General features: G+C 46.3%; 2 protein-coding genes across 28 annotated transcripts in view; one reads left to right on the top strand and one right to left on the bottom strand.

Moving 5' to 3' along the window:
* The window catches only part of LOC135911390 (uncharacterized), a 149,268-nt gene that overhangs the window by 82,873 nt on the left and 39,417 nt on the right, over window positions 1-26,978 (top strand). For all 6 annotated transcript variants that reach the window (XM_065443648.2, XM_065443646.2, XM_065443642.2 and 3 more), the window contains 3 exons: window positions 26-153; window positions 15,393-15,537; window positions 20,895-21,013. In XM_065443648.2, coding sequence (XP_065299720.1) covers window positions 26-153; window positions 15,393-15,537; window positions 20,895-21,013 — 392 coding nt within the window. The remainder of the gene's footprint in view (window positions 1-25; window positions 154-15,392; window positions 15,538-20,894; window positions 21,014-26,978) is intronic.
* On the bottom strand, window positions 33-25,521 carry LOC135911391 (uncharacterized). Of its 22 annotated transcripts, none has more exons than XR_011509357.1 (6): window positions 25,422-25,506; window positions 21,031-21,064; window positions 13,483-13,565; window positions 12,820-13,008; window positions 8,839-9,284; window positions 2,596-3,885 (listed from the first exon to the last, which is right to left on the bottom strand). XR_011509357.1 is itself a non-coding variant. In XM_065443658.2 (5 exons), the coding sequence occupies exons 4-5, from the start codon at window positions 13,535-13,537 to the stop codon at window positions 3,230-3,232; spliced, it is 711 nt and encodes a 236-aa protein (XP_065299730.1). In that variant the 5' UTR covers window positions 13,538-13,565; window positions 14,754-14,818; window positions 21,031-21,064; window positions 25,422-25,516; the 3' UTR covers window positions 2,596-3,229. The 22 variants fall into 22 exon arrangements, 10 of the variants coding, with proteins under 10 accessions (XP_065299730.1, XP_065299725.1, XP_065299728.1 ...); XR_011509349.1 differs by lacking the exon at window positions 25,422-25,506 and adding an exon at window positions 14,754-14,818 and having other exon boundaries at window positions 21,031-21,960; XR_011509350.1 differs by lacking the exon at window positions 25,422-25,506 and adding an exon at window positions 14,754-14,818 and having other exon boundaries at window positions 9,142-9,284; window positions 21,031-21,960.

The raw sequence follows: 26,978 nt of genomic DNA, 5'->3' as shown, positions 1-26,978 counted from the left end.
GTTCTTGTTTGGTTTTGTTTTCCAGAGTTGCTGCGCAAGCGAAGCGAGAATGTTGGGACGTCGGATACCGACCACAACCAGCGACAGCTCTTCAGCCCTACGATTAGTAACAGCCAGGTGGTGTATCCAAAGCCAGGAAAAGCCCATTCCGAGGTTAGTTGCACAGTTCCTGCGATTTACAAAACATAGATCTTGCCTCTTTCCATCTTGATGTCGAAACCTATCTTAGTACTGTTGAACCTCGATATGACAAAGCAGGTAAAATTGGCATTTTGCTTGGTTCCACTTAAATTTTTTTTGCGTTAAAATTCGACCCTTTATGCAAATAAATACAGTCGCCGATCAATTTTTCTTATGCAAAAAGGCACTGCAGAATTTTCTGAATTATCGGGCAATCAAAAAACGCCAATTGGAATGAGGAAATAATTCATTTTGATAAATTTGAGACTCGGTGACGAATGACACAGTTTCATGCCACGTACTTCGAAGATATCTTCACATAGACAGTACGAAATAAGCGAAGCCAGCCACGCTTTCGCGTGCACTCCGCCTCTTGTGGCTGATAGTGTCGCTGGCACTGAGACGACACTATCATGAAAAGCATCAGCAGTGGGGAGCGAATGCTTCGTCTGCCTCTTGCTCCAATGGGTTACCAAAACTCGAGATTATGCAACCTTCAATACTTAACGCACAGGAAGATAGCTTACGTGATGCCGCACCCTCCCAACACGTGCACTTTTTGAACACGCTGGAGATTGCCTCTAAAGCTGGATGCGTGGCGGCATATGCGCTTAGCCGCGCTTACAGCATGCGCAGCCGCGGCCAAAACGCGCATCAGAAATCACGACGTGCACCAGCCGCCCCTGCCCCACCCCACGCATGTGCTTGATTGCATTACCGCGAGGTAGCTCCCCACCCCTTCTTTCCCTTTGCTCGTCCTTTCCTTTGTCTCGTTGGTGTTTTTTTCCACTCAATCATAGTCAGACGTGTGAGCAACAAAGTTCGTCTGCAGTGCAGCATGAGGTTTAAAGGCATTTCGCTAAAGTTCGGAATGCTGTCTTCCGCTTATATTGTTTTCCGCTTCTTTACCGCGTTGTGCTAGCTAGGCAGCACGGCTGCACGAGTGCATTGCATTGTATGTTAAAGCTGCTGAAGTTTGCAAGAACTGAAATTGTTGGTTTCATGTGGCGCGGTAAATCCTCGCACCAGCTTATGCATGGCTTCGCCTATGTTTAACTGTTGCTAGTTGCTCCATGCATAATCCTTGTTGATTCTTTTGAGCTGCGAAGTTTTCACCCTGCCTTGTTTGTAGAGGGTATAAGTCACGCTGTGTCTTGTGGCAGTGATACCAAGGAAGTGCTTCTTTAACAGCTTTATTCTTTTCACCCGAGGGCATCTTAGGTGTATTGTTTACGTTTTTGGAAATGTGTTTAGGAAATAGGTAGTTCAGAGCGAGAATTGCTAATAGCTGCTGCATATGGTATTTTTGTTCCATTTCTCGCTGAAAAGTTCGCGTCCCGTTTAGGAAGTCATCACACCTCGATGCTGCCTGAGCAAACTTAACACGCCAAGTGATTTGTTTCACAACGTAGTCCCTTCTTGCATATGAGTTTTGTACTCAACAACTGAATTCTTTCTTATACTTACGCTGCAGTGCCTTTAAATATATCATGTGGCACCTCTCTCTAGTAATATAAAAAAGTACTGAAAAGTTAGTCAGTCTTTAGCTTTGTACGTTTCCAAGCAGCTCCCTTGAGGAATTTAAAATTGCACAAACTGCAGCGGGAACGGTAGTTCATCGGCGTATGCAGCAGAATCGCATCGGCGGTACAGCACTAACACGCGCTTTTATTAATCCGTGTGTTTGATGACTTCGTTGGCTAGTGTACGCGTTTCCATCAATAAATTGGCAATTACTCTTCTTGAGGCGACTCCAACTGCACTTATTCGGCGATGTCACATGTATTCATCAGCAGAAAAATTACAACGGCATAAGCAGACATCGCACCGTACGGATTTGTTTGATATAAGTCCGCACTAACGACGGGTGCTTATTATTCAGGTACAGAAGCAGCACGGGCAAGGGTAGAATAAAAGAAGCCATAGAGAGATCGCATCACTCAACAAAATTTATCGGCTAGTGAACATGAGCTCCACGTCATGTAAATGGTGTTCATGGCGTTTGTCTGCGGGACACACCTTGCACGTATGTGGACCATGTTGTCCCAAACACCGGTAACATCGTGTTCATACCCGCTCGCACAGAGGTCAGCACCTTCCCTACAGCTGTTACCGCAGAAGAGGCAGCCTGGCACCCGAACAAAGGAGAAATTGCAGCCACGAACTTCAGCCATCCTTGCTGCAAAGGGTTGTCGTCTGCTACTGCTCCCACGTGTACTGTTGGAAGCGTCCGCTAGGTGGCTTTGAGTGGCGCCTCTATAGGCGGTGCACGAGGCGTATAGCCACTAACCATTTCTACGCACAATTAGCAACCAAGAGAGGATGTACTCACCACGAAATCTCACAACAGCCTGCCGCACGGAAAAAAAGAAAAAAGGCCATTGCATGGAGAAAAACAAACGAAAAAAGAAAGAACAGCAAGGAATTGCTACTTTATTCATGCCAAATGGCTTACTGATAGATCAATATCACACCAGCTGGTGGCTCACTTCGCTAAAAAAAAGTCCTTGATAGATTTTGCCATGTCTTCTTAAGACGAATGATATCTTTTTGAGCTGCAGCCACTATTTCGAGTCCGTCTTCGCCGTCATTGTTAGCGCCAAAGAAGTGGCGCAGCAGGTCTGCCGCGTCTAGCACTTGTGCGGACGTTGGTACCTTGGGTTCGCCAACATTAGGCTCTGGGCTGTCGACACATTCATCACTGTCATCATTAGGCACCTGTCACGATCCCCCCGGGTTTGTGAACGAGGGGGGGGCTTGAGGCACCCTCTGTAAGAGTAATGCTCCACAGCGTGGTGGTGATGAACGATGACTGATCGCCGAGCAGCTGTGCTCGCCGGTGTTTATTTCGTGCGGTGACCACTGAGCCTGGCAGGCCACCGAGCCTAGTGTGCTATCGAAAATTATGCCAGAGGGGGTGTCACATGCTCGTTACACCCATTACCCTCTGTTTGTTCGATTCAAACAATATACATCCAGGCTCTATGTAAAATAATATCATGCGTGGTCTAAACTCTGCCACCGTCCCAGCTGGGTTGAGGGCCCCCTGTTATCCAGGCGAATAACGGTCTGGCAGCGGTGTTGATGGGTCGGGCGTGGCAACGCCGGGTGCTGCCTGAGCCAGCCTCGCCCCGCCCGGAGGGTCTGCAGTGGCCGGCCTTGCGAGTGGTGCAAGACCGACCATTTCCACATGACGTGAGGCCCGCTGATGCTCCTGGCAGACTTCGCAGCTTTGCACCATATGTCCTGGTCCAGGCCAGGCCACCAAATGTTGGACCGGGCCACCATTTTGGTCTTTTCCATGCCAGGATGACCCGCATGCAGCAACTGCAGGACCCTGGATCGGAGACAGTGGGAGCACCACCCTAGAACCCCACAATAGGCAGCTCTGCTGCAGGCTCATCTTGGTGGCCTTGTGGCTATAGGCCCGCTGAACCAACTCCTCCCCTTGTGCCACCGCCTTGACCACCTGAGACAGGACTGGGTCCCGGCTGGTCGCCTGTGACACGGCAAATCTGGAGAGTGCATCCGGGTACGCATGCTCCAGCATGAACACTTCAGCATGCTCTCGAACAGCAGCAGGCAGCTCTGGCAGGGGCAGGCAGCTCAGGGCATCAGCAGTCCCAGGTCCTTGCCCAGACGGTAGACCATGTGGTAGCTGTAGGCTGCCAGCTTCAAGGCCCCGCGTACCACTCGAGGTGATGCCTGCACGAGAACCGCCTTGTCAGGCCCTCGCAGCCCCAACAGCGGTTTGTGGTCCGTGACTGCCTAGAACTTCTGGCCCCACAGGTACGGGTGAAAGCGCTCGACCCCGAACGTGAGGGCCAGGCCTTCCTTGTCCTCATCATACCTTGCTGGTGAAGCAGCGCACTGACACGGACACAGTGAAGACAAACAGGAAAAGACGACACTCGCTGCACTCGCAACTATTTTATTGCAGAAAAAAGACGCCCAAGTATGCGCGGGCAAATGATTTTTTAAAAAGGCCTTAAATCTTGCCTTGATTTTCTTTGATGCCTGAGGGTGTGCAGGTATTTAAATATGAAGTATGTGTTCTGTAATAAAATAGTTGCGAGTGCAGCGAGTGTCGTTTTTTCCTGTTTGTCTTCACTGTGTCCGTGTCAGTGCGCTGCTTCACCAGCAAGGTATGATGATCACTCACCAACTAGCCCAACTTTCCACTTTACTGAACTTCCTTGTCCAGCTGGCTGTAGCGTTGCTCTGCAGCATGAAGCCGACGAGAAGCAAATGACACAGGGTGTTCCTGGCTATGCTGGTCTCGGTGCACCAGGACGGCTCCCATGCCATACGGCGATGCATCTACAGTCAGGATGGCAGGTTTGGCCGGATCAAAGTGTGCCAGCGCTGGAGCCTTGGTGATTAGCTCCTTGCTGCTCTGGAGGGCCATGTCCTGCTCTTTCTTCCAGACCCACTTCTGACCGTCTCGAAGCAGAAGATGGAGTGGTTGTAGGTGCGCCAACATATTCGGCAGGAAACTTCTGTAGAAGTTGATGAGGCCAAGGTAGCTCTGAAGCTCCTTCTTGTTCTGGGGCTTAAGTGCCTTGAACACAGCATCAACTTTGCCGGGAGCCAAGGCTAGACCTGCCTGAGAAATGACGTGTCCGAGGTACTCAACACTGGGGCCAGGAAAATGCACTTTTCCAGCTTGAGCTTGAGACTGGCATCCTGCAGTCGTGCTAGGACGTTGTGCAGAACCTGCACAACGTCCACAACGTCCAACCAGGATGGCATCCAAGTGCGTTGCCAATCCTCATGCCCCTGAAGTGGCTGTCCACCTCCCTCTGAAAAATGGCTGGCGCTGAGGCCACACCAAATGGTAAGCACACGTACTGGAAGAGCCCCAAAGTTACCGATATTGTGACATACTTCCGGGAAGCATCCTGGAGCACCAGCTGCTGGTAAGCATCTCTGAGGTCGAGCTTCATGAACTTGTTTCCCCCGGACAACGTGGATCAGACATCTTCAATTCGGGGCAGCGGGTACTTCTTGATGGTAGCGACGGGGTTGACGGTAACCTTAAAATCCCCGCAGATCCTGACACTGCCGTCTTGCTTGAGGACAGGTACAGGAACGGCCCATTCAAATGTCTTGACGTGTACCAGGATACCCTCGCTGTCACCAGTGGAGCTCCTGGGTGACACTGTCCTTCAGGTTTAACAGCAGTGGGTGAGGCTTGAAAAAACAAGGCCGGGCTCCCTCAGGTACATAGATGCCAGCCGTCGTGCTAGCAGATGTGCCCACCCCTGGCTGGAACAGGGACTCAAACTCGGTCAGGAGGCTAGGGACGTCTTTCACCACATGCAGGCTGGCGTCCTGGTATTCCGGCAGACAAATGCCCACTGCATAAATCCAGTTTCGGCCTAGCAGCGTTGGCGACGGCCCCTTGGTTAAGTAAAGGGGAAAGACTGCCTCCCTGTCACCAAAGTGAACACTGACCTGGGCCTGACCCTGGACCTGGGAGAGCTGCCCGGAGTAGCTGTGCAGCATCATGCCCAAAGCCTCAACGGACACGCCGGGGAAGGTACGCTCGAACAGTTTCCTGGACATCACCGACACACTGGGCCCCTGTGTCCAGCTTCATGGAAATGGGTTGCCCACAGACTTTGACGGTCAGCATGTAGGGTGGCACAGACAACGGAACAAGGCCTGTGTGCCACATGTTGGAAAATTGGTGGGCCCTCGGCCTCGACGTGGAGCCTGGTCGTGGAGGAACTTGAGCCTGCTACCACATGTCTCCGCCGCGTACCCTTGCGACGGCTACCCTGGCTGCAAGCTTGTGTGGTACCTGGGCTTGATCCAGGCTGCTGCTGGTGCTGCTGCCGCCGCCGCCGCCGCCGTTCGTCCTTCCACCTCGGCATACCCGCGCCAGGTGCCCAGTTTTTCCATATGTGAAGCATTGTGCTTGGGAGAACTGGCATTGTGAGGGGGAGTGGGCACCACCATAGTGACTGCAGGTACTGCCCTTTGCCGCCAACTTGTTGATCACTGCTTCAGCAGACTGTGAGCTGGCTGCACGTGCAGTCTCGCCAGCATCCTTGACTGCAGCTTCCATCGCCAGCGCTGCCTTCATGGCATCATCCAGTGAGGGCTCGGGTAGCTCCAGGAGTTGCTTCTGCATGGCAGAGTTGTTTATGCTGCAGACAAAACAATCCCGGAGCAGCAAGTCCAGCTGGTCCCCAAAGGTGCAGGCATTCACTAACCTTGTAGCACAATAACAAACTGCTCGAGTGTCTCCCCTTCCCGGTGGTTTTGGTTGATGAAGCGGAATCGCTCCATTAGTGTGGACGGCGCCGGGTTGAAATGCGAGCGCAATATAATGAGCAGTTTACTCAGTGTCTGAACATGCGGTGTGACTGGCTTGAGGAGGTTGAGCAGGAGACTGAAGACATTGGTCCCGCAGCTGGCCAGAAAAATGTCCCGATGTTTGGCCTCTGGCATGTCGTTTGTCAGGAAGAACACGTGAACATCATATTATATGAATGTTTGTGCTTATTGCACCATTTATCCTTACAACTCAACTGCCGCTTCCTCCTCGGTGTCTGGTCCAAACGGAAGTGTCCCCGATGTATGCCTAAACATGGGCTGTCATTTCCTGCTTTGTCTGTTCCTTTTGTACGAGAGATACATTGCAACCATATCCTTATTTATGCTCAGTCACTCTCAATGACTTGACCGGAGCCATCATCTTCCCAGCAAGAGCCACCAATGTTGGATTACAGTCGTCCCACCTGTTGACATATATAGTTGGAGAACTTGCAGCTTTTCGTCCTGATGTTCACCTCATCAGCTAAGACAAAAAAATAGTCCGTATTTCTGCCTATAAAGGTCAGCACTGCAGTTTCTACTATGAGCACTGCGAACCAGACCCATAGAAACAACTTATATGTGTGGTAAGGGAATGGCTTCAGATTTTGACTTGCATCGTGTCACTTTTCCGTAACTTCCCGGCGCCTGTGGTGTTATAGTTAAACCAGGTTTCCTGTAGCATTCAGCAACAAGCGAGCCGTTGCTGACACCTTGGTGTCAGTCACTGAGAGCCTCATTAAAGAGGTAAAAGCCAACCCGGCAACCACTTGGTGCAATAATGCACGTCCCAGTTGGCGCCCTGTGGCCTTACGTACACAGGGTGTCCGAGCACCTAAAAAGTGTGGCAAACAAGCGCTATGTAGGTGTTGTTTTCAGCACCACTAAAGCTTGCAAGAATGTGCAGGTTGGTAAACAATGCTGAGAGTCGCAGTATGTGCACTAAAGAGCTCGTCACCCACTTTGTTACCTGTAATGGGGGGTTGCTATAGTACAAGATTCCACTTCCCTGAGTAAAGTGCTATATCGGACAAATAGGCAGGTGCTTGAATGACTGGCTTAGGGAGCACCAGAACGCTGTAAACGCTCTAGGAAGCACTGGCCAGTTGGCTTACCACTGCTGCAGATGGACTCGTAAATGTTCCGCATGTTTTCATAGCATGCAAGTGCTCAGGCAGTTCACCGGGCAGTTATATAGGAGAATATTTGAGGCATTTTGCATTTCAAAAGCTGCTGATGAATGTGTAAGCTCTCTATCACTGGCACTCACTGATAAATAAGTGTTGTACCTCAAGAAGAACCTGGTGTATGCCTTGTAACAACTTGTGGGCGCTTATTGGCTTTGTTCTGCATTTGGTTGTCTCCTACTTGGCACATTCGTTTACGGGTCTGTCTGTGCAATTATTTGAACATACGGTGGCCTCTTTGCATGTTTTTTCTGAGTAAAGCTTGTCAGTTGAAGTTTAGCGCTCTGTCCTGGCCCGCCTTTTTTTTCGTAGTCTTGTTCGGACTAGTAATGATGTCACAGCAAATGCCTGTGGTGGCTGCCATGGTGACCAGATTCTTGATAACACATTGTTGACAACTGTCCAGAACATCATGTACTGAGATGATCGCTCACCACTGTGCTAGCTAGTATGTCATACCACTTATGGAATGGATAATTTTGGAATGCTGACACCACCTGCCGTTGCTGCAGAGCACGATGATGGTATTGTTGCATTTTGTCACAGTGACAAACTTGTACAAACAGTTTCCATGCTGATTGTTATGTGCACCAGTCACAGGGCTTATGTGTTCGTAGTGCCCGCCTCATTCGGTTTCCTTATCTTCTATATGTATCTTCCCCCGCCTACACCTCCAATGTAGGGCGTGAGTGATTTCTAGTTTTGTCTGACCTCCTTGCATCTCCTCGTCTTTCTCTCTCGTCTTTTTCATCTTTCCTGTCTTCTCATCACTTCTCCTCACTTCCTAGTTTCTCGGCGGCAAGGGTTAACCTTGTGTAGCTAGCCAGCCTTGGTTATGCTGTATTTGGTTATAGCAGCGATGTACGGCTGGCGTTGGCAGGGTTTCTATAGCAGGAGCTCCTGTCACGTCCCCCTGTTGGGCTCCATGGTGGGTGGTCGGCATCGCGGCCGAAAACCCAGCTGTACTTATGGAAAACGCTTTTCCTAAACTCCCTGATCGCCCTCAGAAACGAGGGCGCACCGAAGAGGTCTTTCAGTTTTTTGGACGCAAAGTCCACAATTTTCCTCGTTTTCATGTAATCCATGCAGAAAAACCAGCTAAACAAGTACGAACAAGCTCCCCGTTCCTAGTATCTAAGTCCCTTACCGAAGTTTTTGGCCCAGGATATAAGGTGTCGAGGATGGCTAGCGGTGACCTCCTCATGGAGCTCCGTGACCAGAAGCAATTTGAGAAGCTGCCACAGCTAGTATCATTTGGGGAGACCCAAGTAGTAGTAACCCCGCACCGCACGATGAATACCTCCCGTGGCGTTGTCTCGGACGATGATTTGCTGGAGCTCACTGAGGCTGAGCTCTTGGAGGGCTTCAGCGAACAGAATGTTATAAATGTCAAAAGAATTAAGATGAGGCGAGATGGAAAAGAAATCCAAACAAAACACCTGATACTCACTTTCGGCTCAAGTGTACTCCCCGAGTCCATCGAGGCTGGCTATATCAAACTTCGTGTTTGGCCATACGTGCCCAATCCTCTCAGATGCTTCAAGTGCCAAAGGTTCGGCCACAGTTCACAGAACGGCCGAGGCCGGCTGACATCTGCAAAGTGTAGTGACACTGAACATTGCTCCGAAACATGCCAGAACACTCCACATTGTGTCAACTGTGATGGCGAGCATGCCACATACTCGCGGTCCTGCCCGTCATGGAAAAAAGAAAAGGAGATTGTGACAATCAAAGTCAAAGAAAACATATCTTTCAAAGAGGCACGTAGGCGGGTGTCATACCTGTCTAAGAGCAGCTTTGCCGATGTGGCGCGTAAGGGGACAGCGTCACAACGGCCTCCGGCGGGTGTCCGACCCACAGGCAGTGAGTCGGCAGTTACGCCATCTGCCCCCGCGGCGGTTGCAGCTAGCGCTGCTCCGTCAACACAGCAAAGGGGACCATCGACCCCGAAGGTGGGCGCAGCCGAGGCTGCCCCAACTGCTCCGGCCCCTTCCAGCGCTGGCAACAGCCGGCGCAGCCAAATCCCGCAGGGTGCCCCTTCGACCTCCGGGCTGGTGGGCGCAGGGGTCTTGCCCTCCAAGGCAGGACTCTCCCTTGTAACTTCTCGCTCGCAAGAGCACGTGTCCGGCGCCTCACAAGAAGCAATGGACACTACACCTGTCCTCAAGGCGCACCAAACGCCTAAGGAGCGGCGAGGCTCCCTCGAACGCTCCAGAAAGGGCAGAACCTCCGTTACAGGGCTTCGAAAGAGCTCTGTAACCTAAGGCATCACCTCCGTTTCCATACACACAGCACTTATTTACTTCCAATATGGCTAGACAAATCATACAATGGAACGTCAGAGGTCTTCTTAGGAACCTTGATGACGTACAAGAACTTATCCAAAAACACAATCCAAAAGTGCTGTGCCTACAGGAAACACACTTAAACCACAACACACAAACTTTCTCCGACCATATGTCAAGTTTCGCAAAGATCGCGATGATGCTGTCGTATCATCAGGCGGTGTTGCCATTTGTATTCATAAAAGCATTTCCTGTAAGCTTTTACAGCTACAAACGCCCCTTGAAGCAGTGGCGGTTCGAGCTGCTCTTCTAAATAAACTCGTCACCATTTGCTCGCTTTACCTACCCCCACACTACAAATTAACGAAATCTGAATTCCAATCCTTTATAGATCAATTACCGGAACCTTATGTTGTTCTTGGTGATTTCAATGCACACAGCACCCTGTGGGGCGACTCTCGTATAGACGCACGAGGTCGACTCATTGAACAGTTCCTTTTTTCTTCTGGTGCGTGCCTTCTGAATAAGAAGAAACCCACATATTACTGTCTTGCGAACAATACCTTTTCTTCCATTGATCTGAGCATAGTTTCCCCGTCCATACTGCCTGAACTCGAATGGGAAGTTACGAATAATTCTTACGGAAGCGACCATTTCCCCATGCTATTAAGAACACTTAAAGAAGACGAATATCCACCACAGACTCCTAGGTGGAAGATTGAGACAGCAGACTGGGAGAAATCCCGAAACTTAACTAGTATATCATGGGATGACATGTCCTCGTTAGGAATTGATGCTGCCGTGGAATATTTCACAGCCTTCATAATAGATGCCGCAACTAAATGTATATCACAAGTAAATGTATTAGCATGCAAACGGCGTGTCCCGTGGTGGGACGACTATTGCAGAATCGCTCGTAAGAAACAAAACAAAGCCTGGGGGTTGCTACGCGCCTCCCCCACTGCGGAGAATCTTATCAATTTTAAAAAAGTAAAATCCCAAGGCAGGCGAACCCGCCGACAGGCCAGAAGAGAGAGTTGGCAGAAATTTTTATCTGGTATCAACTCCTGGAGAGAGAAGCTGCCTGAGAGAAGTCTGGAACAGGGTTAATAGGATAAAAGGGCAACAAACATACTCACTTCCTTTGGTGAACACACAAGGTGAAACACTGAAAGATCAGGCAGACTCACTTGGAGAACACTTTGAGAGCGTGTCGAGTTCAAACCATTATTCGCAATCCTTTTTGAAATACAAACACATAGAAGAATGTAAGCCAATAATACGAAAATCCAGACAGAATGAACCTTATAACCGGCCGTTCAGTATTGCTGAGTTGAGAGCTGCCTTGACCACATGCAAAAGCTCTGCACCGGGACCTGATAGAGTCATGTACGAAATGATCAGAAACTTACACACTGACACACAGCTCACACTTCTCAACGCTATGTGGGCTGCGGGATACCTCCCATCCACATGGAAAGAAGCGATTGTGGTCCCTGTTCTTAAGCAGGGTAAAGACCCTTCCTTGGCGGCAAGTTACCGACCGATAGCTCTTACAAATTGTCTCTGTAAGCTTTTCGAAAAAATGATTAATCGCAGACTCATACACTTCCTTGAACTCGCCAATGTGCTCGATCCCAATCAGTGTAAATTCAGAGAAGGACGATCGACTACCGATAACCTTGTGCACATTGAAGGAAATATCCGCGATGCATTTGTTCATAAACAGTTTTTCCTATCAATATTCTTCGACATGGAGAAGGCGTATGACACAGCATGGCGTTACGGGATCTTGCGAGACTTGTCGGGAATGGGCATCCGTGGAAATATGCTGAACACTATTGAAAGCTATTTGTCCAATCTTACCTTCCGTGTAAAAGTCGGCAATGAACTGTCACGTCCCTTTACGCAGGAAACTGGTGTACGCCAGGGAGTCGTGCTCAGCTGCACTCTCTTTATCATTAAGATGAATACACTACGTGCTTCACTACCACCTGCCATTTTTTATTCCGTATACGTAGACGATATACAAATAGGCTTCAAATCCTGCAACCTCACAGTATGCGAAAGACAGGTACAGCAGGGCTTGAACAAGGTTTCCAAATGGGCAGACGAAAACGGATTTAAAATCAACCCCCACAAAAGTTCCTGTGTTCTTTTTACTAGAAAGAGAGGCCTGGTTCCAGATCCTTGTGTTCAAGTCTGTGGACATCAAATACCTATCAACAAAGAACACAAATTTCTAGGTATTATACTAGACTCCAAGCTTACTTTTATACAGCACATTAAATATCCTAAAGAAAAATGTCTAAGGACAATGAACTTACTTAAAATTCTATCCCACTCAACATGGGGTAGCGACAGGAAGTGTTTGATGAATGTTTATAAGAGCCTAATTCGATCACGATTGGACTCTGGCGCCGTCGTATATAACTCTGCCGCTCCGAGCGCACTAAAGATCCTAGATCCTGTCCACCATCTAGGTATCCGCTTAGCCACTGGCGCTTTCAGAACTAGCCCGATTGAAAGCTTATACGCGGAATCAAATGAATGGTCCCTCCATCTACAGAGAACTTACATAAGCCTTACATATTTCCTGAAAATACATTCCAATCATCAGCATCCATGTTTTCACACTGTTAACGATATGACATGTACTACACTTTTCCATAACCGTCCCTCTGTAAGACAGCCTTTCTCGCTTCGTGTGAGGGAGCTTAGTGATGAAATCCGTGTCCCACTTCACGAGCTTCGCCTAATGCATCCAACCAAGGTGTTACCACCTTGGGAGTGGCAGCTGATTGAATGTGACATATCCTTTTTAGAAGCAACAAAACACGCACCAGAGATAGAAATCCGAATGCATTTTCTTGAACTCCAGCACAAGCACTCCTGCGCAGAGTTCTACACAGACGCTTCGAAGTCAAATGCCGGGATGTCGTATGCTGCCTTCGGCCCATCCTTCTCAGAATCTGGTGTACTGCACCCGGAAACAAGTATCTTCACGGCCGAGGCCTACGCAGTACTGTCTTCTGTAAATCACATAAGAAAATCGAAACTTCAAAAATCAGCGATATATACAGACTCCCTAAGCGTTGTGAAGGCCTTCATGTCACCATATAGACACACAGAAATCCAGTACTTAATGAACTCTACACCGTCTTGTGTAAAGCGTACGTATCTAACCAGCATATCATTATATGCTGGGTGCCTGGCCATAAGAGCATCGAGGGCAACATTCTGGCGGACGAGATGGCCATGTCTATCCCATCGCAAGCCGTTAACCTTACCGCTGAGGTGCCTGTCACAGATCTCAGGCCTTTCTTGCGAAGGAGGATGCGCGGCCACTGGCAGCGCATGTGGGACGCGGAAACAGATAATAAGCTCCACCTAATTAAGCCACAGTTAAGACTCTGGCCCTCTACTACAAAATCCCGCCGAACAGATGTCCTATTCTGTCATCTAAGAATAGGACACACATTTGGCATCCACAATTTTTTACTCACTGGAAATGAGCCCCCAACCTGTGGGAGATGCGGAGAGAGGCTGACCGTCCTCCATGTCCTCCTGGAGTGTCGGAAAGCCGAATCTGAAAGAAAGAAACATTTTCTGTTAGCATACCGGCAGCATATTCCCCTTCATCCTGTAATGTTACTCGGCCCAGAACCGCTCTTCGACACTAATGCAGTCCTAAGTTATCTGAAAGATGTTGTGTTGCATGTTGTTAGCCCCACATGTTCGTAGCGTCTCCTCTCTTCAGAGGATGGCGCTGTGATAGTTCTTTCGTATAGCACATGCCTCTAGGCCCTTGTGTTTCAAGGGCTCTGGCGAGGCAACAGTGCTCCAGGCATTTTTACTATCTCATATAATTTTCTATTCTGCATCATTCTTTTACGATGGATTTTAATGTTCATAGTATTCGTCATTTGTTATCGCCATAATTTTATAGCAAGTAGATTTTACGCACTCTACTAAGATTATTTTTAGGCCACTTTACAGCCAAGTCACATCTTCTACAATACATCGTGAACATCACCACTTGTCATGGCGCTCTTTGGCCAAGCCTGGCCCTTGCGCCACAAAACACCACACATCATCATCATCACCATCCTTGCGTCTCCCTTCCTTTTATCTTTATTTCTTTCCTGTCCTTAAATAAGCAGTTAACAGTAGCACTTTTCTCATGTCCTTTTATTCTGTAGTGTGTGCAGTTGGGTATTGCTTATTTCAATTCTGCACCAACTGCGCTTGCATGAGGTTCTCATATATATTGCAGTACATGTAGTTCTGGAGCTCCTGATTTTTTCTAAACGTTTAGTGTGAGTGTTGATGTTAACGTTCAGTCTAGCGTTTTTAACAAGTTAGAGGGTCACTTGAGAGCGACAGCAAAATAACTTTAGACTGGTGAAGTGGTTTTTACGAAATTCATTTTGTTCATTTGGGAGAAAAAGTTGGCTAATTACTACTGCAGTAATGAGGCTCAAATTTTCCTTTAATGAATTTTGCCTTTTAAAACTCAGCACTGGTACACTGGTGCGATGTAAAGAATATTGGACTGCTTTTTTTTCTGTTTTGGCTATTTTAGAGCAGGAAAAGTTCTTGGAACTTGCTAGCTTGTCTTTGATTATTGATACAGTTAGGCAATTGACTAGACCTGAGTAAATGTAGTCAAAATCACAGATGTTACAGCAGTGTTTTTCAATGTGGAAATCAACCTAAAATAATGGTGGTGCACAATTTGTCTTTCATTGTTGCATTTCTTCTGCTGTACACTTACTGTGGTATAGAGAGGCAACGTTGCTATTGTAGCAGTGCACTTCTCTGATTCACCTGAAAGGGATGCTAAGGAGACAACACTAAATCAGATTAGGCTCGTATGGTATGTTTTCAAAACTAAATTTACATATTGATTTTGTGGTAATATGTGGATTGCTTGAATAGAAAACAAAACGAAACTTCCATTCTCAAAATTTTGAGCTGAAACCCCAGTACTGGTGTATCGGTCTGTTGTCACGGAGTTCATATCGTCTTTCTGTGTTTGGGCCATTGTGGCATTGTGAAACTTCTCAAAACTGGCAAATTTTATTCTTCGACTACTTCAGAATTACAATGTGCTTCATCTTCACTGAAAAAAGGAATCAGCTAGACGTGATGAAAGGTGGTTGAAGTCCGTGGCATCACAGTGCGCCAGTGCAGCAACTTAAAGGGGGGTGACGCCACCCGTCTTTCGTTCTCGCATCTGTTCTCGCTTATCAAGCATCCTCACGGTCATATAGTAGAAGTTGCTTATTTGGTGCACTGTAGAAGGGTTTAATTCACTAATATGTAAGTCATTCTCTTAGCATTCCTTTAACCTTCCTGTTTAGTTTATTGTTCTGTTAATCAACCAGCACTTCAATGAGCAGTTCCTGCACAGGTTCCGAATGCCATGCGAGCTTCACTGGCACTGTGCTGTGCACCTGATGAACCAGAGCCCATTGGCAACTGCCCGCAGTCGCACAGTGGCCACAAGCAAGAGGAAGGCCGTCGTAATGGCGACCTGATTGAGCAGGCAATGTCTGGTGAGTGAATGGTGGCGAGCAGGGTTGTCACTCTTTGGCTCGTTACTGTCGTCAGCCTAATTTATGTTCACTGCAGGATGTAAACATCTCTCAGTGATCTTCAATTCTGTCTTTAATCAACTAGTTCCATCCTCTGCCTGCAAATTTTCTAATTTTATCACCACATAATTCTCAGCCGTCCTTAACTGCGTTTCACTTCTCTTGGGACCCAATCTTGTGCTTTAATATGCCACAGGTTATCTCATCTATGCGTTACATTATCTGCCTTAATTTGATTTCTTCCTGCTAATCTCAACTAAAGTATAGGCTACCACTGTCTGATTTCTAAGCCACACCACTGTCTTCCTGTCTTTTAGCATTGCACCTAACATATTTCGTTCCGTTGTTCGTTGTGCTGTATTTACCTTCTTCATATGTTTAGCTACTTTACACCAAGTTGCATACTTTTGAGACCTCTTAGCTAAAATAATGTTTTTGCTCTTTATTACCTAGCTACGCTTTGGCTACTGCAGGTATCAAGTACGAAAAGCATATAAGTAACAATGGGTCTTTGAAAGGACCATGCTAATGCACTAGGTAGCTTGAGTATGCCTTGAAATGTCCTGTATTTGTTTGCAGTGATGTGTTAAAATGCACTATTTCAGTGTTGCCAACTGACTTACATTTGCTAGCTCGTAGATAGTGGATATGCATATGCTATAAGGTAGGTAATCATTTCGTTAGTGTGGCTACCTTCTTAGCTACTTTCCTCGTCTTTAATTGTGGCTGGCTATTGTATGGGTTACTTCTGACAATTTAGTGGCTACTTTTGTGAAGTTGGGACCTGGCTACTCTGGTTGCGAGGATGTCCCATGCAGCGACCTCTCATATGCAGAGAGTAATGTCAAAAGTAATGTCAGTGATTATATTGTGAAGTCACTATATCTAGCAGCGTACTAGGGCTGGTTGGAATTGGTGGAGGGGGAATTTAGCTTATGCATGCGTGATCACTTAGTCCTTCGCAACCATCTGGAGAGTAATGACAGGCTTTTCCACGAAACTCATTTTTATTTCCCTCTGTAAGCCATAATGCAGTGCTCGTTAGAACAACGGATTGCTATAAAGTTTTCTGTGAAACTCGGCAAGTCCGCAGTGGAAACTTTTCCTATAATAAAGACAGTGTTTGGCGATAATTATTTGTCAGAACACCAAGTCTACTGGTGGCACAAGGCCTTCTGAGAAGGTCTAGAAGAGGTCGGCAATGAAGCCTGTGATGGTCGACCATCAACAACCATGACCGACAAAAATGTGACGTACGTGTGTGAGAAATCTTTTGTACTCAGACCGTTCCTTTGAGTGTCCTTCTAGTCAGTTTAGCACACTAAACACTCTAAAAAGTACCGTTCACAAGATTTTGAAAAATAATTTGCAGATGCGAAAAGTGTGAGTGAATATTTTGCCCAAAGTGGCTAACGGACAACCAAAAATTATGCCGAGTTGAAACATGTCAGGAAGTTTGGGACTTGTGTGAAAGGGACCCCCACTTTTTAGACAGCGTCATCACAGGTGACAAGTCTTGGGTGTTTAAATATGACCCTGAAACAAAAAGGCAAAGTGCCGAGTGGCACAGCTCGGCATCCCCTCGCCCCAAGTTGTACCACATGGTACAACTGCAAATGCCAAGTTCTGCATGGCATACAAAAGGCGGGTTTTCCGAGCTCTCTTTCGCTTGCAGTTGCCGAATGACTGCTTCTTAAGCTCTGGAAAAGGGCAAAGAACTAGCAATTTCTAATGAACAGGCTAGTAGGAAGAATTTGGAGCACTTCCCTACATACATAAAGTTTCCAATAATCTTAAAAAGATTTCATGTAAATATGGGGTTGATGTTGTCGTTTCAGCACCTTGTAAACTTTCGAAGTTGTGTAGCATAGTGGTAGGAGAAACCACAGGTTCAACCTCCTGTGAAATGAAGCATACACATTCGAATGTGCCTTGCATAACACGTGTCATTTATAAGATTCTACTTAAGTGCGGCAGATACTATATTGGACAAACCAGTAGGTGCATTAACATTCGCTTGTGTGAGCACGAGCGTTTTCCAGGGGGCTGCCGGAGGGTCAAACTTGGCTATTCATAGCTGTAGCTGCTTGGGCTATTCTTTTTTGTTACCAAAGACTGAGATTATTGGCAGAAAAAATGGTCAGCTGGAAAGAGAGATTGTAGAGGCAGTGGCCATGCGGTGCTTTAAGGCTGGTGATTGCGTCAGCTCACTGTATGTTGCTGTTTCTTAGAAAGAACTTTTGTTTCTTTCTATGTGATACACACGTGTTCGGTGCCTCAGCAGTCTTCAATGTTTATCTTGGTACTAATATTGCACCCCTGTGAAAAGTTGCTATGTGATTTTATTGGTTTTTATTTTTATTTTTTTCGTTGCTTCTCTGGTACACATGTGTGTCTGATCTATATAAGCTCGGCGTTCGTTTCATTAAATCATCAATTGTAAGTACCGCTTCATGTTGCTCCTTTATTCGCCTCGTGTGTTCCTTAGTGTATCTTCCCAAATCATGAATCACCAACTGGCCTGCACACACACTCTGCTAAGGTAATTTTTTCTGGTTAACAGTGATGGCAATTACAAACAGGTATTTGTTCTACCTTAGGCAAACTACCAGTTCATATTGTGACTACTGTGGTTTTATAGAAACAGTAGAGCATATTGCCATGTGTTGCTTTACTTTCAGCCGGCGTTCATTTTACTGATTTATTGCTGTTATCAAACCATTGCTCGAAGTAAGATACACCTATGATATTGGAAATTACTTTGACGTTATCACCAATATTCTAGCGAACGAGGCACATCTAATCAGATTGAGTGCACGGGAGCCGTGGTTTTGCACATTTTCAGGTGTACATGAGCGACAACAGCGAATCTGGAAGGCACGCTGAAACGTGTACCAAGTGGACAAACTCGATCAATGCAGTTTAGTTCTATAACTGACGATCATGCTGGCTGCTATTGTGATTTGAGTTTTGCTTGTCTTTCTGCGCACAAGTTTGCCTAATAAGTTATCTCTTTATCTCATACTTTTGTCAGTGCTTCGGTTCATCATCACTACGATGCTGTGACATTATCTTAGAATGCTTTGCCTATATAGAGATAAAAAAATGTTTAATCGCAAGTCAGATGCGCAGAATTTGTCAAACACCACTAACTCTGAAAAGTACCGTATTGCACGTAAATAGCGTGACCACAAACATAACTAAAGGAGAAATTTTCAGTCTCTCCAAATGAGAAAAAATATACATCTACAATTATACATGTCATGAACCTGAATATAATGCGAGGCTGGAAATTTCAAAAAAAAAAAGCTTATTTGTGCAAATACGGTAGTTTAGCCAGTAAACTACTGTGGGTTGAGTCCAGGTTGTAACAGAACAAGTTGTAACATTACTTCATCAGTGTACAATGAATAACTGAGTGCATCAATTTAAATAGGATAAAGTTAACGCAGAATGTGATACAAGAGAACCGAAATTTTGATTGGGAAAATATATGTATGGTATTGGTTTAGATGGATAGCATCCTGTATTTGTTGTCATGGGTACTGATGTACCTATGGAGCTGAAGCATTCTTTTCCTCAGTTCTGTGCTTTGCAAGTAGCTGCTTGTATTGGCTTGATTTCCAGTGTAATAGCTTTAGGATTGGGTGCTTTCATGCCATAGTCTCATCACTGTCTTCGTTGTCATGTTATTGCCATCAGCATGCCACTGCCGTTGTCACTGTTGTCATTGAGGTGTCATCATAGTTACCATCACCATTGTCATCATGCATGTGCCAGCGCCATACTGTCATCTTTGGGCTGTCATCATGTCATTGTTGTTGCATCCACAACTCCTCATGTCATGTGGGCCTAGAAGTGGCAGGCAGGCTAGCTGGTAATGACAAAACATTAAGAGAATGGCAGTGCAAAACAAGACGACGAAAAGGTAGGAAACATGATTGTTCCAATTCCTTCCTTGTTCACATCTTGTCTTGTGCTACCGTACTCGTGATGTGTACCTGTTTTGCCATCTGATAACACTTTGCAGAACCCTGAATAGTACTAGGCAGCCTCCTCTAATACAATAAAGCAAAGCTATATATATAGCTAGCCGATTCAACCGTCTGTTGCCTGTACACTGAAAACTCCTCCTGTGCAATTCCATGCGCACAGAAACATATGCAATTGGCTGCGCCAGTAGTGACATTGTTGCTATCTGAAGCAGCCAAGTGCGCGCGCAGCAGTTTCTCTCCGACTCCGAAATGGGTAGCCCACGCATCCTGTGTATTCCTGAGGAGCAGGCAGCTTTCGATCAGCAACGCCGTGAGCAGAACTAAGAACGAGTTAATCTACGCCCTGCCAATGCTTCAGCCCAGGCACAAGAACAGGCTCATACAGCCGAGCGCAAGCAGCAACTGTGTACTGAGGATCCGGCGGCCTTGCCAAGCCATTGTGAGGCTTAACCCAGTGATAAACACCGGGGCCGCACGTTTCAGCTTTGCTGGTTAACCATCTGTACGGAACGCTTGGGGGCTGATTTTTTTTTTTTTTCACCATATCATTGATTCCTATGGTATGTGGAATTGGAATGATGTTTTTATTTTGTGGGTCAGTGAGTCTTTGTAATGTGGTGGCATCTGGAATAAAATGACCCCACTACTTTCTTGTTTCGCCATCAGGTATCACTGCAAGCCTGAAAGAAGTACCTTATTGAAGCAGAATTTTGATTAAGTACCTTGCGTATAGGACTCACTGCTCGCTCTGCTGCATACGTGACCCTACCTCCATGTCGTATAGTGCGCATATTGAATTTATTTATCTATGAATACTGTTGGCTCTGTTACAGGGCTTTTACAGGTGTGGATAACAATTACGCATGCATACTAAGATGACAGCAACACTAAGAATCGTATTAACTCAAAATGGTTTCTCGATCTTGTCTAGCTGGCTAACAATGCATTTGTCAGAAAAACAAAGGCAGCAAAACAAAGGAATCAGTATTAAGAGCACTTATACAACAAAAACTGTGAAAAATAATGACAGCAGCAGCAAATTACCAAAAACCAAGAAAAACAATGACCACTGCACCAGGAAATAATTCGTAATGTCATTTCGTATCTAGTTGTCAAATACAAGAACATCACTAATGTTGTACGTTTGTAAATTTGTCCACTGATGTGGTTGGTTTACAGCAACGTTTGAGAGCGAATTCCACTCATTGCTGAGCTCACTCAGCTCTAGGGAAAAAACTAAATTTGCATTGTCTTGCATGACTGAACTGAAGAAGCTTGCACTGTCTTGATATGAGACTTGTTTTTTCCCTTCCCCTTGCACAGACCCTGCTTCACTCAACCCACAGCAGCTTGTGCATCTTGCACGGGTCGTCTGTCACACGGCAGCTAAAACCGCCGAGCATGCCGAACCAGCAGCCGAGTTTTGCTACAAGCTTGCTTTGGTAACCACCTCGCTTACCTTTTGTGGCAGCAACCTGGGCTCTGTCGTGAGCCTAAATGGGGGATAAAGAACAGTGCTAACACAGAAAAGGACAAAGAAATAAGGCAGTTGCTTTTCAAGTATGAATGTACATCGACTTTACCAAGTCTATCTATTATTAAATGAGGGAATGGGGAAAGCCCTCAATTGCCCTTTTTGCTAGGCATGAAAGGGTTTGTGATGTTATCGGTGAGCACAATCCACGGTAGCTTTCATTCCATAATTACGCCAAAAACTAGGAACTACAAAAAGAGAAAAACTTCAACAGTGCTCTGCCTATGCTTTTCCATTTAATTATTTTTCCGTTCCTGTGTTCTATGTAATTCTGCACTGAAAGCTAATATGGATTAACATAACATAAAATTAGCATGCACGCCCGCACAATGTAGGCACTTTGCGCAGCTGTATGGATTATCAGCACCCACATCACGGAATCTAGTGCTCACTCAATCAGTGGTGTCAAAATCACAGCCCCTGCGACGGCTCTCTCAGAGTCAATCTCCAAGGCCATGCATCTATGTTCTGTAAGGGCCAGAGAGAATGAATGTTATTTAATCGAAGCAATTGCAGAAGACCGAGACATGTCATGGCTGCTATAGTTCTAACACCATTTCTGAAATATGCGAAGCCAGAAGCACTTCACAGCATGTCCTTGGAGGCCACTACAGGAAACTATGAATTATCTGGATGGATGCATGCAGGCTTTTCGAATTATCCAGTATAATTTGCATACTAAATTATGGGGCTGTACAAGTTCCATGAATTAACTGAATTTTCAAATAAACCAAGGTTGAATTATTGAGGTTTTACTGTACAAGGAATTGTTGAAGCCTGTTTGATTTTAAGGCTTGGGTCAGAGTGTATCAGCAGCCCTCCTGTGTTTTTGAGCAATAAAGAGGTTGAATTTCTTGCTAAGTGATGTGCATGCACGTCAAATGTTGTCTCTCAAAACCCGTTTATAGGAAGGAAATGCTATTCTCTTCAAAGCATTTGAAGAGACACTAAAGAGAAAGAAAGCAATTTGAGCTGTTTTAGTGAATAGCCTTTCTGCGATACCGAGAGCGACACTTCACTGCAAGAAGGGGCTTGCATGCCAGAAAAGATGCAAGAAGCAAGGACGGGTAGCACCGCCACCTTGGAGTTCCCGCAACAGCTTGCCGTGATGTCACAAATTTTTACAGCGGCTGCTCGGGCCTACCCGATTTTTGTTATCGGTGGAGATGGGATTGCATCGAACTGTAAAGGATCGAAAGACTGAACATAGCAAGTCTCGAGAACCTTTACTGAGTTGTCATGACCCAAATATGATGAGGCACTTCGAAATCCGTGATACCACAATGACATATTGACGCTGGGATTTCAATTTAAAATTCAGAAAAGTGAAACATTGCCTTTCATTTTATTTTTTAATAATCAGCCTCCCTGTGCAATATTATTGAAGCTACAGAGCTTCTAAAAAATTCTTTGAGTCTAAGCTGACTTGAGTGTTTCTCTTTAGGGTCCCTTTAAAAGGGTCAATTTACAAAACTGCTATGTCTGTTTTTGTTGAAAAGGTATGAACTTGTAAACAAGCTTTGTCCTTTGTTTTCCTAAACTTACTGATATTTGGTAATTTTTTTAGAAGCAGTAAGGCCATAAATTGCGATTCTGCTTTCTGCAGTTGGTAAAATTCAGCTTTCTCTCTTAAATGTAGCAAATTTTATAAAAACTTGATTCAGAAGTTGTCTAATATGTGACAGTTCTTTCATTTCACATGTGTCCCAGCAAAGCACAAATATCCATTGGATGTGCTACAACAGAGCAAATAACACAAGTTTAATGATGTCTAGTTCACATATATAAAATACCCCACTTATACGTGGCAGACAAGGGTCATGCAAAGGACGTTGAATGTCTTTGTGATTTGGGCATCTCTTGCACATGCAAAGCGTACTTGCATTGATTGTACATTATGACTAGATGCACACACCATGCTGCAGAGATACAAGCAAATTGTCTATAATGCCTCGCAATGAGATGCAAGAATTTTGCTTTTGCCTGTTCCAGCACGGGGCATTGACTTTCTTTTAGAGGGCAGCTTCTAGGCGCCCATTTCTGTGTCGAGCGTCAGCATTCCCGGCGTAACTGAGCGAACGAGGACAGCGGATGAAAGAGTGAATGGGGAGTGCATCGGGGGCTGAACAAAGCGGAGAAAGCGAAGATGGCTCGAGAAGAAAAGGGGGGAGGAGGGTATGGCAGTAACGTCAGAAGAAAAGCATAGTGCCGCGCAGTCATAATGTCTGCGGTGACGACTACTGCGAGATGGTGCCAGAGTAGTGCACTGTCGTCTGTTCATTAATGAGTTCTTTGTCCTTTAGTCACTGCTTTTCACCAGCTAGCAAGTGTAAACATCCCTCGTCGTATTTCATGCCTGCATGTATCGGAAGTTTCTCGACTCATCTATACAGTTGAGCCCACTTATAACAATATTCGAGTGCCACAAAAATTTAATTGTTATAACGATACATACATTTTTTTGTGCAACCCAGCTATAACAATTATAGCTGGGTTGCACAAAAAAAAATCAAAATAGGGGGATGGCAGAGCTGATGTGAGAAAACTATAATGCGGGGAGGCCATTGCCCCTCCCCATCCTCCGTCCATTTCCTCCATCTGGCTGCTGATTGTATTTACTCATTTAACTGCTTCCTGGGCGCTCCGATCGCGTGCAACAAGCCGCGGCTGTCAGCGTTTAAGAATGGCAATGCTAGAACAACTGCACTGAGGTGTCACGGGTAGCAAGCAATATGCGAGCACCGCCGAGGCATCGCTTTGGTGGCCCCGAAAGGGCCTTTTAAAAATTGCAAGAAGGCTGCCGCGGCAGCCTGTCAGCTTGAGAAATCCAGAATAAACGGTGAGGAGAGATCGCCACAAGCATCTCGCCACGTACTTCTCACTGGCTTGTATGAGAACGGCCTATGTCCGTCAGCCTTGCATGCTATACACGAAGCTTGCCGCCATCCTTCTCCAAGGCATCCAAGTGCTCCACATAGTGCAGCGGAAGGTTCCTTGTGAAACGTATTGCAGCGGAAAGGTTTCTCGCCTGTGAGAGCAACGTTTGAGGCAGCCGGCCCTACCGCACCATCGCTGCTGTCATGGCCGTCGCTATCTGATGTAAGCACATTCGTGATGATCGTCTCATCGGTTTGAAGCACTTAGTTTCCAAATCTATAGCTGCACCCTTTCTTTTCACCGGCAACGTCGTGCATTGCTGATGCTCAGCGGGTGTATCGGCCATCTTCTGTTTCGGCGGCGAATCAAGCGGGGCTGAGAAACCACGTGGCCTGGAATAACTTTGACGCAACCAATTAATGCGAACGTGAGCGATTAAGCTGCTTGCAGAACTGCGCTGAATGAGGGGAGAAGTGGTTCTTGAGAGAAGGAGGAGAGGCTAGCACTATCTTCTGCAACCCTTGTGGGAGCACGGCTCAGCACCAGCAGGGAGGTGGAGCATGGAGTACAGGATGAATGAGGAGCCAGCGAGCAACATGCGAACAATCTGCTTACGGCGCAGTTGGCGTGGTCCATTTGTGTTTCGGAAGGTGGGGCGGCGTAGAGCTATGCGCGCAGCCCATTCGTGTTCGGAGGGGTGGAAGGATGACGAGAGAGAGCCGCGCAAAGATGGCTGGAAAATGAGCACGCGGCGGCTGTTGGAGCAGCGGCCCATCATGCAGCAGCTCGGATTTCTCATTTTCCTTTTTTCTTTTCAAGGATTTTGCATTTTACTACCATTCGACTTGGACACTCAGCAGCCAGACTTCATCGTTATAACCGATAATGCCACATCGGGGCATTGTAGTAAACGGGTTATTTCACCATGGAAAACATGCAAAAGTTGAAGGTGCAGCAGCTTCTCATTGTTATATTTGACAAATTGTTAAAACTGGCATCGTTATAAGTGGGTTCGACTGTAGTTCTATCCTTTGGCTGTTGCCACCAAAGCTTTTTGTAATCTGATTCTATGCACGACGTCAATTGTGCAGTACTTTCTGGTAGCCGTGCGGGCACCAGCGATTACGCTGGAACGTTCATTGAGTCATACATAAAAGCCAGTGCGCTTGATCCGCAGATAAGATTTTCGATCATCGCCGACTCTGCTGCATGTCTCCGTCAAATTCTTTGCTTCAATATGTTGCAAAACGAAAACACGTATAGAGCTGTGCTCAAATTTTACATTAGGGAGTATTGTAATCGTCAGTGAATTCCTTTCCACATCATGCTTATGTTCGAGATCCTACAAGAGGGAGAATGTGTTCCTGAATTGCAAAATATCAGTCTATTCATTTTGAAAAAATACAGTGGGAAATATTAAAGCCCGGAATTTAACTCACCGCATTCATTTTTTGCAATATGTTTATGAGTGGCAATTTTGCACAACCTCTGCATGCACTGATGGGGCGCTATTCTGGACATTCCGCCATTTTCTTCGATGCGTGACGTAGGTGCGACGCAAACAAAATGGCGCTGGTGGCCCGGTTTTGCTTGCGTAACGTGACGCCAACTTGACGTTTTGCCTAAGAAACTGAAATGAAGGCACTGAATGTAGCGTTATTGGTAAAGTAGAACAGTTTTCCTCCGCAGTAAAAATAAAGCAGCTATCTCAAAGCGTATGATTATTCCGTCGAAAACGCTTCTCGCTTCCGTCGTCTGCTGCGTACAAGCCGTCGTCTGCTTCAATAGCTAGGATGCGTGTCCCTGGAAAATGGAATGAGTCATCGCATGTTGGTGCCAACGCGCTTGTTTTCTTTCTTGAGACAACATACGCGACCTACCAGTGGTGATACGCGCACGTTCAAGGCCACGTTATCGCTATTTCGTGAAACGCAAGTGACTCAGCCCGACTCGGCTGGCTGAGAAACGGCCGAATATCACCGATAGCGTTGCGCGCGCCAGAGATATCCACTAGAGCGACGCAAGCGCCGGCGCTGCCATCTCTTGTTCATTTCGCTGGTTTCTCGCACCGCGGGAGGAAACTTCAAGGCGCCGCCTTGCGTACATTTCTTTTTATAAATTAGAAAGAGGCCGTTGTCATAACGTCTGATTGTGCGAAAAGGCATTAATCTCGATTACAATACAGATGCAGCAGTGAAAAGTGGACAACATTGCTGAAAGTTTGCTATATTCAACCAATATTATTTCGTATGAACGCGTTCTTTTAAAAAAGGATGGCCCCAAACACAAATGCCAACACCACCCGAGAGCGATGCAAATACTATGAGCACGCGTTATGAACAAAAGATTTTCGTGGCGCCAAACGACGGGGAAAATGTGGCGATACGCATTCCTCTCGGCTGCCATTGCATATGGCTGCCCATTAGCATAATTCGCGCGGCTCGTCGCAGTAAAAATTATGGCGGAAAATCTCAGCAATGGCGGCCCAGCGCAACGTCACGCATCGTCAAAATGACGATTACGAAACAGCCCTTCCTGTGACGCTCCTCACGAGATATTCCTTCAGCCAATCAGCAAGCTGGCATGGCGCATATCTTGGATCGCCACCACATATTCGCGCATTTTCAGATGCATTGCACTGGCTTCTGCACGCTACCGCTCACATTCTTTTTGAAGCGCTAACATCACAATATATCTGCCAAGGACCACAAAAATGTATTAGTCCATAAAATTTGCAGCTCCACGTCACGTTTCGTCATCTTGATGAAAACGCAAAATTGCATTTTGCAATACTTCCGCTTCCCGGCACAAATTTCAAAACACGTGACCTCTCGACAGCCAATCAGAGAGTAAACATGGTGGATAATGGCGGCCGTGCAGCCGCCATGCGTGTCCAGAATAGAGCCCCTGGACACCGCACGTCAGAAGCTAAAACTTTCAGTTTCCGTTACATAATTTATTTCTCGCACACAAACACTATCTTTTTCACTTATACA

Source organism: Dermacentor albipictus, unplaced genomic scaffold (assembly GCF_038994185.2).
Source record: "Dermacentor albipictus isolate Rhodes 1998 colony unplaced genomic scaffold, USDA_Dalb.pri_finalv2 scaffold_11, whole genome shotgun sequence".
In the NCBI taxonomy this organism is placed as follows: Eukaryota; Metazoa; Arthropoda; class Arachnida; order Ixodida; family Ixodidae; genus Dermacentor; species Dermacentor albipictus.
The sequence above is the reverse complement of the archived record's forward strand: the minus strand, read 5'-3'. Positions and strand labels throughout refer to the sequence as shown.